The sequence below is a fragment of the Strigops habroptila genome, chromosome 7 (assembly GCF_004027225.2).
Source record: "Strigops habroptila isolate Jane chromosome 7, bStrHab1.2.pri, whole genome shotgun sequence".
In the NCBI taxonomy this organism is placed as follows: domain Eukaryota; kingdom Metazoa; phylum Chordata; class Aves; order Psittaciformes; family Psittacidae; genus Strigops; species Strigops habroptila.
In genome coordinates, this window is record NC_044283.2 from 9,274,816 (window position 1) to 9,290,770 (window position 15,955).

General features: G+C 38.6%; 1 protein-coding gene across 6 annotated transcripts in view; it reads right to left on the bottom strand.

Annotated features, from left to right (window-relative positions):
* Window positions 1–15,955, bottom strand: part of ZFYVE28 (zinc finger FYVE-type containing 28) — a 149,816-nt gene that overhangs the window by 76,246 nt on the left and 57,615 nt on the right. For all 6 annotated transcript variants that reach the window (XM_030491353.1, XM_030491352.1, XM_030491351.1 and 3 more), the window contains exon 2: window positions 954–1,094. In XM_030491353.1, coding sequence (XP_030347213.1) covers window positions 954–1,094 — 141 coding nt within the window. The remainder of the gene's footprint in view (window positions 1–953; window positions 1,095–15,955) is intronic.

Genomic DNA, 15,955 nt, shown 5'->3' on the forward strand with positions numbered 1-15,955 from the left:
TTAATCCAGCAGGCAACTAAACACTACATAGCCATTTGCTCACTCCCCTGCCCCTCAAATGGATGGGACGGGGTAAAATTTGTGGGTTGAGATAAAGACAGTTTAATAAGATAGAAAAGGAAAGGAAAATAAGAGTTAGAATATACAAAAAACGTGATGCACGTAGTAGAAGCTGAAGAGTCCTTGATCACTGCTTAGCAACAACTAAAACATCAGTGTGTTACCAACATTATTCTCACCCTAAATCCAAACTACAGCACTACACCTGCTACCGGAAAAAAAAAGTAACTCTATCCCAGACAAGACTAGGACACTAATGAAATCACAAAACCATCCAAGTTAGACAGCTAGACTTAGCTGAATTGGTCTTTGCTCCGATCTTTCTCCCTTCAAGTCTCGCTCAAAGTATAGCCACAGTTTCAGCAAAGACTCTCAGCCATCTTTTTTATTTAGGTGAACTGTATTATACAATAGGAACTTCAAATAATTTACAGATAAAAGCCCTCTTTTGCTTGGTTCCCCAGTAGTTCCACTCATTTTCAAGACTATTCACAAGCAGCAGATAATAACTCTTTTCCACAAAATCAGCACAGCTACCAGCTGTCTTCACATTGTTTTTTTATTAAGGAAAAGCCATCAGATTCATGAAGTATGAAAGCTGAGCAGCTACAAAAGAAATGGCTACTTTATGCTTCCTGAAATTTTGAAACAAGCAATTTGATGTTTGTTCTTATTTAAGGGAATGCATTAACACTCTTAAGTGAGATGTAGTAGATTTAATTTATGGATAGTGTTTTCAAAAATATATCCTTTAAAATAAGGAAGGGCCTAGATCTACCAACAATTCATTTTAAAGGGCTTTGACAATAAAAACTAATGCAATAAATAATAATGTAACACATTTCACATATGCAAAAATTTCAATGAAGTCACAAAGGTGCCATTTTGATTACCTGACAAGAGCGAAACTGGTTGACTAGCAGCGTACATCTCTGTGGGTCTTTCCTTCCATCCAAACTGTCCAGTTCAGCTGCTACTTGATTTAGTTCCTCATCAGCGTAGTAGAATTGAGCAAGGAGCTGTGGGTCTGTTCTCTGTATTGACAACAAAGACATATATAAATATTACATTATTTTTTGCAAATAGAAACACACTTCTTAGAATCATAGAATGGTTTGGGTTGGAAAGGACCTTAGAGCTTCCAAAGTTCCAAACCCCCTGCCACAGGCAGGGACACCTTCCACTAGACCAGGTTGCTCAAAGCCCCTGTGTCCAACCTGGCCTTGAACACTGCCAGGGGTGGGGCAGCCACAGCTTCTCTGGGCACCCTGTGCCAGCGCCTTACCACTTCAGCTAACTAGTTTTTTTTGTTTGTTTTGTTTGGTTTTTTTGGGGGGTTTTGGTTTTTTTTTTTAAACATATAAGCCAAATAAGCAGTGTGGCAGCATGGAAAAGATTATTTATGCAGACTCTCACATAACAAACTTGGGGCATTACTCAGCTACCACATTTCCAAAATCATCCCAGCATTCTCACTACTTGTGGCATAATTATCTGGTGGAACAAACAACTGAATCATGTTTTGTTTATTAAACAAAAGTACACTTCAGCTCTAGGCAAAACAAGAACAAAATGGCTTTTCAAGTTAAAAACCAACAAACGCAAACACTCAAATCTACAAAGCACTGTGGTAACCCCTACAACATGATGCACAGTGCTACCTGGTCAGAATCATCACTTTCAGGACCACAAGAATCAACTCACAGAAAGGAAAGATACTGAATCTACACTGCCAAGGATGAATAGATGTAAAGCCTTCACAAAGCAAATAATAGGATTAAACAAGGGATTACAGAGAAAACTGTAATGTCTTTCATAAACAAGTCTTCCAAGTGGAAAAGAACAGAATTATCACAATGGATTTGCAGCCACACTTAAACAAAACGGAATTATAACAGTGTAGAAGAATAAAGAAATCTCTCAATACTTTTGATGATGCATATCAATAATAAAAGTTTACCCCACAAGAAATTGTTTTTGTTATTAAATATTAATAACTGGAAGTTCTGAAGCCTATGAAAGCTTTCATCAAAATACAGGAAAAATAGCAGAGATCAGTGTGCGTGGAAGGAGGAAATATGAATTCTGACTGTTAAAAGAGTGGAGGTACAAGTGGGAGGAGGGAGGGAGCAGATTTTGTAGAAGCCAGCAACTTGGTGAAAGATTCATGGGCTCAGATAAGCACAACATTATTCTAAAGTAGTAGTCAGTGAAACATACATGAGATTTGTAGGAGATGTGTATAAAGTGAAAATAGTTTGTTTTAATCACAGTGTAAGAAACCATTAAGACTATACTAACTGTACACTGAGAATTAGAATTAGTTTTCACTACACAGATGAAAAAACCCACCTGGCAGTACAGAAAAGAGTTGCAAAGTATCTCAAAGGGTTTTGATCTTCAGTGCGTTAAGAATTAACAACAAAATACTTTTAGAAAGAACAGGTTATGTATATAACCAGTAAAAAATAAAGACCAAGTTGCATGGCAGCAATTCACAGAGGCTTGGAAAAAAATCCATTAATATAAGGAAGACCTTCCTTATATTAAGGTAAAGAAAGCTGTTAGATACAAAGAAATCATTGCTTTTGTAAGCTAAAGAAGAACTAGCAAAAACCTAGAGATTAAGATGTAACACATCTTAAATTACAACTAATGAAGATGTACAAGATAAGTACATCAGAGCAAAACATGTACCAACAGAAACAAGTGTAATGCAGTGAAGAAATTAGTCAACAGCAAAATGGAAGATAATATCACTTAAAAACACAACATCACCAAATGCAACACACAGCCAAAGACAAAAACGCTGAGTGTATAAGGAAGTATATGCTGTGACCCATAACATTTTCAATCTGAAACCCAAAATATTTCCACCACCGTAAAAGCATAAAATACCATTGCTCTTAAGAGATGGGCATATGGATACAGTGGGATCAAAAATGCTGCAATTAGCAAACCACAGGGTTTAAAGCACTAATAGGGGTGATAAAGGCATATTGGAGAGCTGAATGTCACTCCTCACACACCCCCTGTTCTGCAGCATCAGTCCAGAAGACACGAGCAGTCTGCGATCACACAGAAAGATTAGTAGCAAACCTCTGTCAACAGCCAGACAGGTTCAGAAGTGGTGAGAGCACAATAAATGCCATCAGGAATACTCAGAAAAAAAGCAGGTATTTTTGCTTCATACTTAAAAAAAAAATTTCAACAGAAGGTATCACAACATACTGTTAAACTCCCTATTTTAGTCTCCACAAGATACATATCTCCTGCAGAAGAATCCTTCATAGTACAACAGCATTAAAACCTGCAAGGAACAAGAATATTAACACCTTTTGAAAAGAACAGCATCCACGCTTGACAGAATCAAGGAGTTAACTACTGCAAGTATTTTATTGCCATAAGATTTAAGGAAAAAGATTTAGTCTTAGTAGTGATGCTAAACACACCCTCTGTGTTATGTGCTGAATTGGTTCTCAGTCAGCAGTTTAATGAAACAAAAATCCTCCCTGAGAACAGAGGCACTGACACCTGCTCCTACATGCCTTGTTTGGGCAGGAATATAGTGAATTCAAGGCTACCTTTAACATTGCTCTGAGCCATCACACTGCCCAACAGCTTCCCACATTACACTACTTCACACCACCCAAATTCTGAGGGAAGTCAGAAATAAAACATGTTTTCAGGCAGTTGAAATGTAGTAACGAAAGTGTTAGGGTTTTTTTTCTTCTTTAAACAGCCACTCGCTACAAAATAGCCTTTCCAACCCTAAGCTTCCATCTCTTAATCCTTTCAATGTTGTCTTTTATTAAGCAGGTTCAGCACCCTAAATGCAAGTTGTCAAAAAATTTAGTGTCTTTAATAATGTCTTCACTATAGTCTTGATATAAAGTTCCCAGGGATAAGGATAAAGCTTGTGATAGCTGGTCAGGGAAACAAACAATTCAAAATGAATGATAGTAAGAGAGAGAGCCTATACTTGGAACCACTAAATTTAGTTTTGTTTAGTTCTGTATTTCTGTCTTTATAAAATAAGGCCTAGTAAAGCATTTCTTTCAGCATGTCCCCTACCCAATTATTTTTATTATTTCTGATTTTTACATTTTCCTTCAGCATTTATCCACATTCATTAAAACTTTCAAGACAAAGTTGTTAACCAAAGATACTGGAGTTTATGTGTGTAATCATGGCAAAGCATGACTGCTGATTTATAAGCAACTAAATTGCACCGCAGAAGCAAAACGAGGCAGCTGATTAAGGCTGGTCTCAAGCAAAACAAAAGCAATGATGAGATACTTAGCTCCCATGTGGCTTATCTTTTAAATTGGAGGAACAAAAGTTTTAGTTGAGTTCTCTACTGTATTATGCTTGGTGTGTTTTAGTAGCATGATCTTTGATTAACTGTGTCAGTCACACGTGGTCCCTGGCAAGCTGAAGCTGCATGAAACTGTAAATCTCTTAGCAGGGCACCGTTTAAAGCAAATCACCACAACTTTCTAAATTCAATTTGTTATCAGATGAAAAGATGCTGTTCTCGCATCTTGTAAAAAAGCTGCTCTATGAAAACCAGAAGCTGTCACTAAAAAGTGTCAACTAACTGGGAAAGGAAGAAATTATAGCACAGATTTCTCAATGCAGGAGAGAAGTAAATGGCTAGACTGAAAACTGATGCTACCAGGAGTAGCCGGGGTGCTGACAGATCAATCTCAAACCGTACAGTAACTCTGGAATTTAAGAATCATCATGAAAATCCCATTTCCAGAAATAAGGGTGCTCCTTGGAAAGGATTTCCTCCTTTTGAAACAAAACTGCTACCATCTTTTGCGGGAATTTTAACAGCAGCTTTCAAGCATCGGTACTGCTTTTCAAGTAACACAAACTATGCATCGCCTTGTAAGGATAACAGACAGCAGCCCATCATTTGAACACTAAAGGGAATGCTTCCACCCGGTTTCCAAGAGGGAAGTATTTCCAAGAGAAGTACAGATATTGTTCAGGCTTTTTCTTCTACAGGAACAGAGCCCTTACCACCACAAAAAGAGAGAAAAGACATCATCATCCCAAAGGGGCCAAAGAACAGAGGGAAGCAAGGGAACCGTGCAGATGAGCAAGATCCCAGCTAGTGATAAAACTGCCTTCTGCTGCCTGTCAGTTATCTTCTGGAAAAATCATATTCATCATTTTTTAATTGCTGATCTACAGGCTTCAGAACAACAGTGAAAACCCAACCCTGTTTAAAATAAAATCCATGAACCTGAGATGAAAGGCTCCAGATCTCCCTTGTTCCCTGGCACTTTTCCAGCACTAAGCATTTATGTCTCCCCCACATGCTCAGAAAGCCTGTCTTGATCCCTATGGAAAGAAATTATACGGAAAAGCATTAATTATGTGCATTTTGCTGATGCTAAAGCCAGATTGCTTTTTGACAATGGAACAAACCTACATCCATGGGGGTATCTTTTCACGTAGTACTTTGGTAATGGTAAAAGGTGCATTTCAAACAAATACATCTATTTTATTACACATTGCAGCAACTGCATTCACAATCGCAGGACAACGTTGGGTGATTATCCATGTTCAATACTTAACTGCTGTAGATGCCACACAACACTACCCTTCCTTGGCCAGTAAGGTTAACAATCAGCAACTGCCTGCTCAGCAATTACTGTTCTGCTACAACTCTAACAGCTGAAGTGAAAAGTTGTAGAGAAAGGCCGTGGCATTCATATCAGTAGAACTGTCTTTCATTTATGTAGCTTCCTTTATTCCCCCTTTGGTAAGGGAAAGGGTGGTATAAATGTCTATTACTGAGGGTCCAGTTGTTCTCAGTCTAAATCTGTTATCTATTATATTTTTGGGAAAAGGAGAGCATTGTCACATACCCAGATAAAGAGGGTCAACCGCAAACTTTCCATTCCCTGAAATAAATGCTGCCATTAGACAGTGCCAAATGCAAACAATTACTGCATAGCACAGAAATCAGAAAAAAGACTTCATGTGTGAAAGCACATTCTCTTTGAGATGGGAATTTGGAAAGGCTATAGGTTAGGAACTTGATCCTACTCTGCAGAGTACAAAAACACTGCCTAATGTTTTGTGAAACAATTCATTGTGTGAGCTGATGTGTTCTGTGCACAAGGCAGAATTAGGTCTTAAGCACTTTAAACATGAAGAGGTGGTATTTTTAAAGCTTACAACTGATGTGCATGTAACTAGTTTTAAATTCATTAAACTTCAATAAGACTTACATTGCATTATCAGAAGGAAAAAGTGTTTTGTTCAAAGTAATAGCATTTAGGCACGAGCCCCAAATTTATCCCTTGCCAGTGGGAAAAATAACAGACTTAGACTGACAGAAACTTACCCAGCTGACTATACTAGTCACATTTGCACTAATAGGTTTAACTGCCAGATGACAAGTTCAAACATTTAAGCTATTTCTTCAGAAAAGAATACCAACAAGTTGTTCGTCAGTTCATTTTTCACCTCACATGTAAGCAGATGTACTCGCATCCTTCCTTTGGACAGGGCCTTACAATTTTTCACTGATTTCCAAATGCTAATAAATAACAGTAAGAAACAATCACTCTCTTAGAGGCAGGTAAGCCAAAATTTCTAATAAATTCTTATGTCAATTTTTAGTAGCAAAAATATTTCTTCATATTAACTGAAAGAGGAACTCTGCTACTTCAAGTATGCCATTGTCTTGGGGGCTTTTTGATCTGGTTTGGCGGTTTTGTTTAGGGTTCCCCCCCCCTTTAATCCACTGATACCTGAAGTGCTGTCTATTAAGTTATAAAGGGAAAAAAATTCCCTCAACATTCATACTTTGTAGACTGTAATGAAGTCTTAACTGGTGTTGCACATGCAAAAAAGAAAAAGGACTCAGATAAATATGACAATTGGTAATTAGTCATGAGGATACATAAAAAACAAGCACTGGGAGAAAAGCTACAGCCTCTTTGCCAGCTGCTCTGTGTTTATCTACACAAGCAAGACAGACAGGCCAACAGCTTGTTAACACAATAAAACCCTAACAGGACCTTAAGGAAAAAAATAGATCATGATTTATTGGGCAATAAAAATCAGGTGGAGGAGGTTTTGCAATACTAGCACACTCTCCCCAAGCATGTTTCAGTGCTTCGTTTTCCCTACAGAATGGTATAACACCACCCTCCCAAAAAGTAAAATCTGAGAGTGGTTACACTGAACTGGAGTAACATTTGAGACTGCCATTCAAGCAGTTTTCACTCATAATGGATTAAGCCACTGTACAGAGTTTCTATTTTTGAGTGTTCATAATACTAATCTAGAAAAGTATGTGCTCAAATCCATGTTTTCTGGGGGAAGTACATAACCACGCTGAAAACATATTACTTAAGCTTTTGGACACATATTCTGCTGAGTGCCCTGCAGCTGAACTGCAGCTTCGATTTCTAGGAAAGATGACAGACTTCAGGAATAGGAATGAGTTTTGTGATGAGGAAGCCAACATGCTAAGCAGATTTGAGAAGCAATGGAGCAGCCACATCTTCCATGTGAAGAGTGGTTATCCTGCAATGCTCGTCCGCACCCAGCCTATGGCACGCTATTTTTAATTAAAAAGAAATTAACCTTCCCCAAACTCAGTCTGTTTTGCCCATAAAGGTAACTGGTGAGTGATCTCCCTGTCTTTATCTTGACCCATGAGTTTTCTCATCCTATTTTCTCCCCTGGCCTGTTGAGAAGGGGAGTGAGAGCAGCCAGCCAAAGTTCATTGGGGTCAACTCACCCAAATGAACTTGCAAAACACTTACTGAAACTCCCCTCTTGCAGCTGCTATCTCAGAGCTTGACCTTAAGATAATCACATTTCTTCTACCTGCTGCAAGAACATCAAGTTTAAAGAACAAATATTTACTTAGAAACAGCAAATTCAGCTTGTCGGGATACATACTGAAATGGACAAATCACTCTCAAAATGCTTTCCTGTAGTTTAGTTTACTCTGGATTTGTCTAGATTTTTGTATTTAAACTCAAGCATTATACTAAATATTTTTAGTGATTTGTTACATATCAAGAGGAAAACTGCCAATTTAGCTCCCTGGGCCTGTTGATCCATTACATTTAGTTCCAAACCTACAGCCCCCCACACATAGAGGAATGGTGTGGCATTTGGAAGTGGCACCCACTATTTTTCCTCCAATATGCAAACCCTCCATCTTGCTACACTGCATGTTTCACAACTTGTTATATTAGAGATCTTTTTAACCCTCTATAGTTACATTATAACATGCCTTATGAATGTGTCTAAATATTTATAACAATATGACTAAATATTTATAACAATGTGTCTAAATATTTATAACAATTCCTAAACATTGAGGCAGACAATGACCTCTTCTTGGACATGTCCTCAGTGTTAACGTCTTCCTAATTATTAGCTTCTATACCCTTTCTTCCTTTCAGAAAGAGATTTCCATTCTAAACAAAACAAAACAAAAAAACCACCAAAAAAAAACCCCAAAAAAACCCACCCCCCAAAAAAACCCCCAAAACCCCCAACAAACCCACACAACAAAAACCAAGCAAAATCCCCCTCAAAACTCACACTTTCTGCAGCTGTGGGATTGCTTTGCAGCAATCTTTTGCCTCTTTTCAGCTTCATCTTGTTTTAAGCACACACACCCCCCAATAGGATTTTTCCCCTCCCAGGTCTATAGTTCCAGTATTTTGCCCCTGCTTCGCAGACCTGTTAGAACGCAAGTTTTGTCCCACTGATCAGTACCGACCTGTTCTGAACTATCTAACATATATAGCATTTTACTTCTGGATCAGGAAATAAGTGTTTTAGTCAATCAGGGCATAGACAAAACTCTAGCAGAGGGAAACCTGACTCAGTAACTAGCCCAAGCTTGCTAACTGTAAGAGTTACTCCATAGTTTTTCTCAGGTAGTAACAGGCATAGCACATTCTTCAGGTTTCTTCATACTGAAAGAGCACGTTTATTTTTCTTTGCCTCAGCAAACTTGCTTATGATGAGTCTGAGGTGTTCTGTATTGTAATAAAAGCACAGTCATTTGTGCAAAGTTGCTCATAATCTCATTTGCCTTGTAGGAGGCTTTCAATAAGCTTGGGTTGAACACCTTCCCAGATGTTCAGGATTTAACTACCCTGGCATCATATCACTAGCACAATCAATCACTGCAACAAAAAGATTTCATCAGAACTTTGTTCCGAAATGCATCTGTTCAAGCCCAATGACGAAACAAACAGGTCTCAGCACAGAAACTCTCCCAGCTTCTGCCTTCTAACAGTAACTTCAAACGAACATCTGCGTAAGTAAATATTTTGATTTTATTTCCACTATTTCAGCTAAATCATATAAACCAATTGCTTTCTGAGTGCCACCATCAGGCAAACTGGGTTTCTTGTTCTGTTTTCCAGGTAACAGCAAGCTTAAGTTCATGTTTGTCCTGTGGAGATCCATTCTTGTCTGATAATGAACACACTCAAACAGTTCTCCAGCCAGAGCATTTAACATCATCTCTCTTCCAGGAAGCCCACACCTCCTTTTAGGCAGGGATCTACCTAAAGTTTTAGGGAACTTTTAGGAAATTCATTACTTATAAGGACTCGATACTGAGATTAGTATCTTTTTTCCAAGCATGTTTGAAATGAACAGTGGCTTTGAAAATTATCAGAAGACGCAAAGGAGATGAGAAAGGCGCCAGACAAACCCAACAGCGGGACCACAGGGGACTTGAAACCATGCTAAAAACTTTGGAAATAGTCCAACAACAATAAAAAAATATATTCAAATACACAAAAAGCACATATTTGCTGGAAGATGGTAAACTACCCGGATAACAGCGCATAGGAGATGGCTCCCCTGTGTCCCTGCTCCCACCCCTGTTGAACTCAATCTTTTTGCTCAATAAGGCATTCCAGGGTCTTTTCAGACAATGCTCAAGGTCTGTCCTTGGTCTCCTGGTCACGCACGCAGAAAACCTCTCTTGGGAAACAAATGGGTTTGTAGAGCTGTTCCTATTTTCTGTGCTAGCTCAGCACACAGGTTTAGTTTGATCATTTCTCCTCATCAGCATGCACACTGGATAAGCTGCATCAGTCTTCAGCTATCCCCCACCTCTGCTGCCCACACTGGTTCCTTTTAAATCAAGACATAATGCACAAAAACGAAGCAGAATTTAAATACAAAAATGAATGCTTTTCTGTTACATGCTTAAGACGGACAGTTCTATATTCATTAATTGAGAGGGAAAAATCGAACAAAATGAAAAAACACCCACCATAACCCGCTAGTCACTGTATATTAGTGATTCATAGGAGGATTTAGAAATCATGTATTGTCTCTTCTGGCAAGATGAAGTTTCTCAGACCTGTCTGCTGCCTGTTTAGGTAAATTTGAAAAAAAAAAAAAAAACCCCACACAATTATGGTACAACCTATTTAACAAAGAGGCATTTCTTTCCCCATGTTCCCAAAAAGAGCTTTCAGAAAAGTTGTAATATATGCAGTCTATTGCCCATTACTCTTTATTGACCAGCAATATCACTTTCACATTGTAGCTATACATGCTTGGGTTCTCCCGAAATGCATCCTGCAAACTTCTGATTGCCAATTATTTTCTCTAGTGTGCTAAATGATAAGAGGCAAAGGCATTAACTGCAGAACTGCTGTTAAAAGCAAGGAATTGCATTACCAGTAATGCTTATTGTAATATTTACAATACTTTGGCAAGAATATGATTCAAAGTATCCTTTGTTATATTTAACAATAGCATCAAAACCCAGTCCTACATTAGAGACACAAAGAGAGAAACTGGATCTTTGAAAAATGAAGGATGCCTAAGTAATGCAAAAAAAATTAACTTATAAATGTACAATTCATTTCAATTTCATTGTAGACACGTACTGCAGGTCTTTATCAGCAGACGATTGTAACCTTCATCTTCCACCACTGCTGAACCTCATTCTCTACCAGCACTGCTCTACACCACAGTCAGACTCTAGAAACCAGTACTAACTGTGGACCATACCAAAACCAGAGGTACACTCATGAATTGCCTCACACACAATGGGGCAAAGATTTCAGTGCTTCCAAAGCCTCAAGGAAGAACACCTCCTGGAGTAGCTGTAGCTCACATTTCAATAGTATAACGGATTAAAAAGTTCAATGGGTTTTTCCCTGAATACTGCATTTGACAGAAGGTTCAGCATACGTGCAGTCTTGGATCAGTTATTCATTGCTTTTCAACTGAGAAGCAGTGAACATTTTCCTCTGAAGAAAATAATTTATAGCCATCCACTGCAGCACTCCAGTTGTGTGAGTGTAACAACTATGTCACAGTTTTCCTGCTGCACAATGGCTTCCAGCTCCTTCTATTTGTTGCCCAGGCTTCAGTGTAGATGTGCTTTAGCTGGGCTACTGATCCCACCACCTTTTTTGGGGGGAGGGGGACAGGAAATGCCCCAATTCCTGTGTTATCATTCTCAGGTGCTTCTGTGGTTTCTAACACATCAATAACCCTTGTGTCTTTGCTGCTGCATGGATCACCATTCCCTACCTCCATCGAGATAGCAGACTGAAGGAACTTGCTAGCACACCATCCCTCAAACGGTGGCACGCTGCCTGTGGGCTTATCTCTAGTGAGCCTGTTTTTACCGCTTCGAATCTAGTTTAAAGCTCTTTCAGTGAGCCGTGCTAACTCCTGTGCAAGGATCCTTTTCCCTGTTTGAGACACGTGTACCCTGTTTGTACCAGCAGGCCTGGTGTTGTGTAAACCAACCCACGATCAAAAACCCCGAATTCAAAGGTTCAAAGATGAGAGCTTTAGAAAGACCCCTCTAGCTTTGCCACAGGCATGGCAGTTCAATTTCCTTCTGAAGGCAAGACATCTGTTCAAGCCTACTGAACTAAGAATCTCTTTTTTTACCCTTCCTTGCTCCCTCAGAGACAAGCTGCCTTGCATCCGAATTCAGCTCCAGAACCTGTAGCCTTTTCGGTTTTGCTCCCTCCAGCAGTGGTTACTGTTACAGCAGCCCTGAGCCACGGCTCTGCTTTAATCTTTAAAACCTAGTCTGTATGACATGGGCAAGCCTGTGGGCTGCAAATGCCCGCGGAACTTCAGGGCCTACTTGTGTTCTAAAAAAAATCTCAAGGCATTATTAAACATAAACCCTCCACTTTTAATTTATATGACCAAGCGATTTGCAAACACACTCAAAGCAATTAATCAACAAGTCTTACAGTAAAAGGCTTTAGGTTGTTCCTCCAAGAAGCCAGCTTATCCAGGGAGGTGCAGTTTCCTCATGAACTGAGTATTTTACAACTTGAAAAGCTACATTGCTTTTCCTTATTAAAATATGTAGGTGAAATAGAGAAGATTTAAAACTGCAAATATACACATCAATATAATGGAACTCAAGTTTTTTTTTGTACCTGCTATTTGTTTCCTTGTAAAATTTTTCTATTAGTTGTAATTATCAATTATATACATAGAAAATCATTACAAGTTAGGTAAAAATAGAATATATCCAATTAAAGGCTCTGTTCAGGAAGACACATTAACTTCAGAGGATGATGTTATCGCATCCCAGAATTGCACTGTGAACAAACACCATTCAAAATCATGACTAACATCCATAATTACAGTACGTGTTGCGAGATATTTTTTATTCATTTACTTTTTTTGTTTATTTATTTGAGAGAAAAAGGAAGTCCAGAATTTATCAACTGGAGATGACAGACAGAAGAATATAGCCTGGAACTGATTAAATTTGGGGATATGCATATATTTTGGAGGGGTATCAAAGATTATTTATATTCAGCAAAACACAATTATGTTTTTGAAATGGACTGAAAACATTGCAATGTAAATCAAGCTGGCATTACACTTCTCTCCAAGCAGCTACTGCAATTGCTCATGTTACTACATACAACAGTCTAAGGACTAGTCAGGCCCCAAAACAACCTAAGACAAAGGAAAGGGCATTAACTACAGGGGACGGGGTGTATGTGTAATTACAGTAAGGTGGTGAAAATACTGACCAATTACAACATGACAACACATTTAGGGGATATGCATTTATATATTTATTCCATATATAGCAAAATAATATGTCAAAATTATGGCAAAAATTAATTTTCAGGAGGTATATGAACACAGATTGTTCAGGAGATCAGTTTGAGAAGGCAGTTTCTGTATTTAAATACTCAAATCCAGATGTGAAATATAGTAGTTGTTAGTTTAATATGTCACTGAATGCATAAGTACTGTGATGAGGAAGGCAATAAAAATCTGAATACATGATACAAAAAAGCACAAACAAAAGCACCCAGGCTAAGACAGAAGCTAAACCCAGTATTAGTGTTGAGAACAGGACAAATATAGGAAAGATAGATTTAATTGAAAAGATGGATTTAAGCTCAACACAAACCTCATGTCTGAAAAGCATCCTCAAGTTCCAGAGTGAACCCAGCCCCTCTCCTCACTGGTAACTTCTGAGCACTAAATCCCAAAGCTAACTTCTGAAGCTGTGAGGAATGCAGGCCTCTTAACAAGATAAATCCAAGAGTAAACAAGGCAACTTAAATTATGAAAATTATATTAACAGCTCTTGTATATATGTCTTTGTATAAGAATTTCAAGGAAGCTATGCAAGTTATTTTAGGAAAAACTACATTACCTGTGAAGTGAGACTTGCTAAATTACCAGAAGAGCCATTGCAAACATCTTCATTTCCCAGGAAATAATTTCATTAGACAAAACATGAAAGAGACAGGAGACTGCCAGACTTCCTAATCATTACATACGTGTGTGTATATGTATGTACCACAAAGCTCTTGGCACTTGTGAAGAGCAGATGCTTACATAAAAAGCCTGACTTACTGAGAAAGAAGTCAGATTTTAAAGGGAAAAGTTCTTTTTCTTCATCCTGCCGAGGCCAACACTGATTCAACATTCCTCCTCGTGTATCATCCTCTGCAGCAGATGGGAAAACTCTCTAGCAGAACACCATTACACACTGCAGCAATAAATTGTAGAAGACAACATGACTCTCGCACATTTCATTTCACATGCTGAGGAATTTATTCTGGCTTGCAATGGATGATGCTACAATAAAGCTTTGCCTCAGTGTACCTCACCACAGGCATCACTCAACACAGGAGACTGCAATTTGGAAAGAGACACTGCCCTTACCAAACACACTCAATCATGTCAGCTTCAGGATCAGTAACACTTAACAGTAAACTATAGCAATACATCTGAAACTATACAAAGCAAGCTTCTCACCCCTTCTCTGAACACCCCAAAGTCTCTCTCAGGTTGCTGGAAGCCAGATGCAACTAGATTACATGCAGCCGCAGCACACATGAATTTGTTTTTGCAGACTGGTCTTCCTTGCTCACTGAACAACCTCTCTTCTTTCTGTGCAAGAAGCACACCTGCCTGAATTGTACCTCCAAGTCTTTCTACAGCACTGCCATTTTCCAACCTTCTTCACACTGCCAGTGCAAAGCACACTGCTCTTCACCAAAGAATCAAAGCATTCATGCTGTAAAGTACTTGACAAAGTAAAATACAGAAGGATATTCCAGAGAGTAGTTTTACTTGGAGGTAAGTTCCTAAAAAGAGCACTTAGGTTGAGTGCAACAGTGCATGAAAAGCAACATGCCAGCTGGAGATGGGACCCAGAATGTCAGATTTCTTTCAGAAGGACTAAGACATCCACACACTTACAGCACTTAACACCAGAATTCATGTCAAACATGTATTTTTTCCTGTGTCTATTTTTAAAATCAGGCCAAACCCCAGAATTGTACTCAAGACTGATGTTCTGTATTCACAATCATCTAGCCAAGTTTAGGATATTCACCCCAAAGCCTGCTATTTGTCCTAACACTGTTTTGTTCCTAGCATGTCTAAAGAGAAATAACTTACATTAATCTGAAAGAAAAGTTACGGAATAAAACCATAATAAAACATGGTATGTATTCACATACCTGATGAGAAATGTTTTCATGCATCAGATATTTACATATTAAAGATCACTCCCTCTTTTTCTCTAGAAATCCTACAGCAAACACACACATGCGAAGTTGAGATCTCTTGTCGTAATACAGGATCCTCTTCAGTAAAGACATCCAAGCCTGGTATCATGGTAAGACCTCAGCTACAAGAGCTTTCCTAAGGCCCTGGCAGCATTTTACCTGGATGAAGCACAATAATTTGCAATTTTTAAAACAAACTAAGAAAACAAAACCCAGTAAAGTAGTTATTTTCATTCTCCATCACATCTCACTACATATAGTTTTATCAAGCTTTGTACTATTCTCCCCATTTATCTCAAAACTACTCGAAAGCTCAAAAAAAACAAGCAAGCAAGAGATTAACTGACTCGAGGGAGACACAACCCTAACCCAAGAGAGCAGCTTGCACAACCCCATAAAATAAAATATAATCAGGAAGTTACCTACTCAAAAAAGTGGCCTTCCGCTAAACATGCCTTGTACAGGAACTGATAAATAAGATGTTCTTTGGAGAGACACATTCAAAGTGTCAGAGCATCACCGACATACAGAGAATAGTAGACTTAATTTTAGTATCTATACTTCAGTTGTTTAAAGAACACGGAGTGCCAAAAGAAAGGATTGAGCACCCTACAAAGCTCTTATTTCTCGATCACAGATTATCAAAAGTTTACCATCCCAGTCACTAGTATTCTTCTGTATACTTTGAAGACATATGAATATACATGCTTGGTAGGGAGAAATTAAATCTGTCTGGATTGCCCGACTAAGCTGTTAGTTTAACGCTTCACTTTTCCACCCGACATACTGAGTCCATATGGAGGTTCCTAGACCCTTATCCAGCCAAACCAGAAATACCA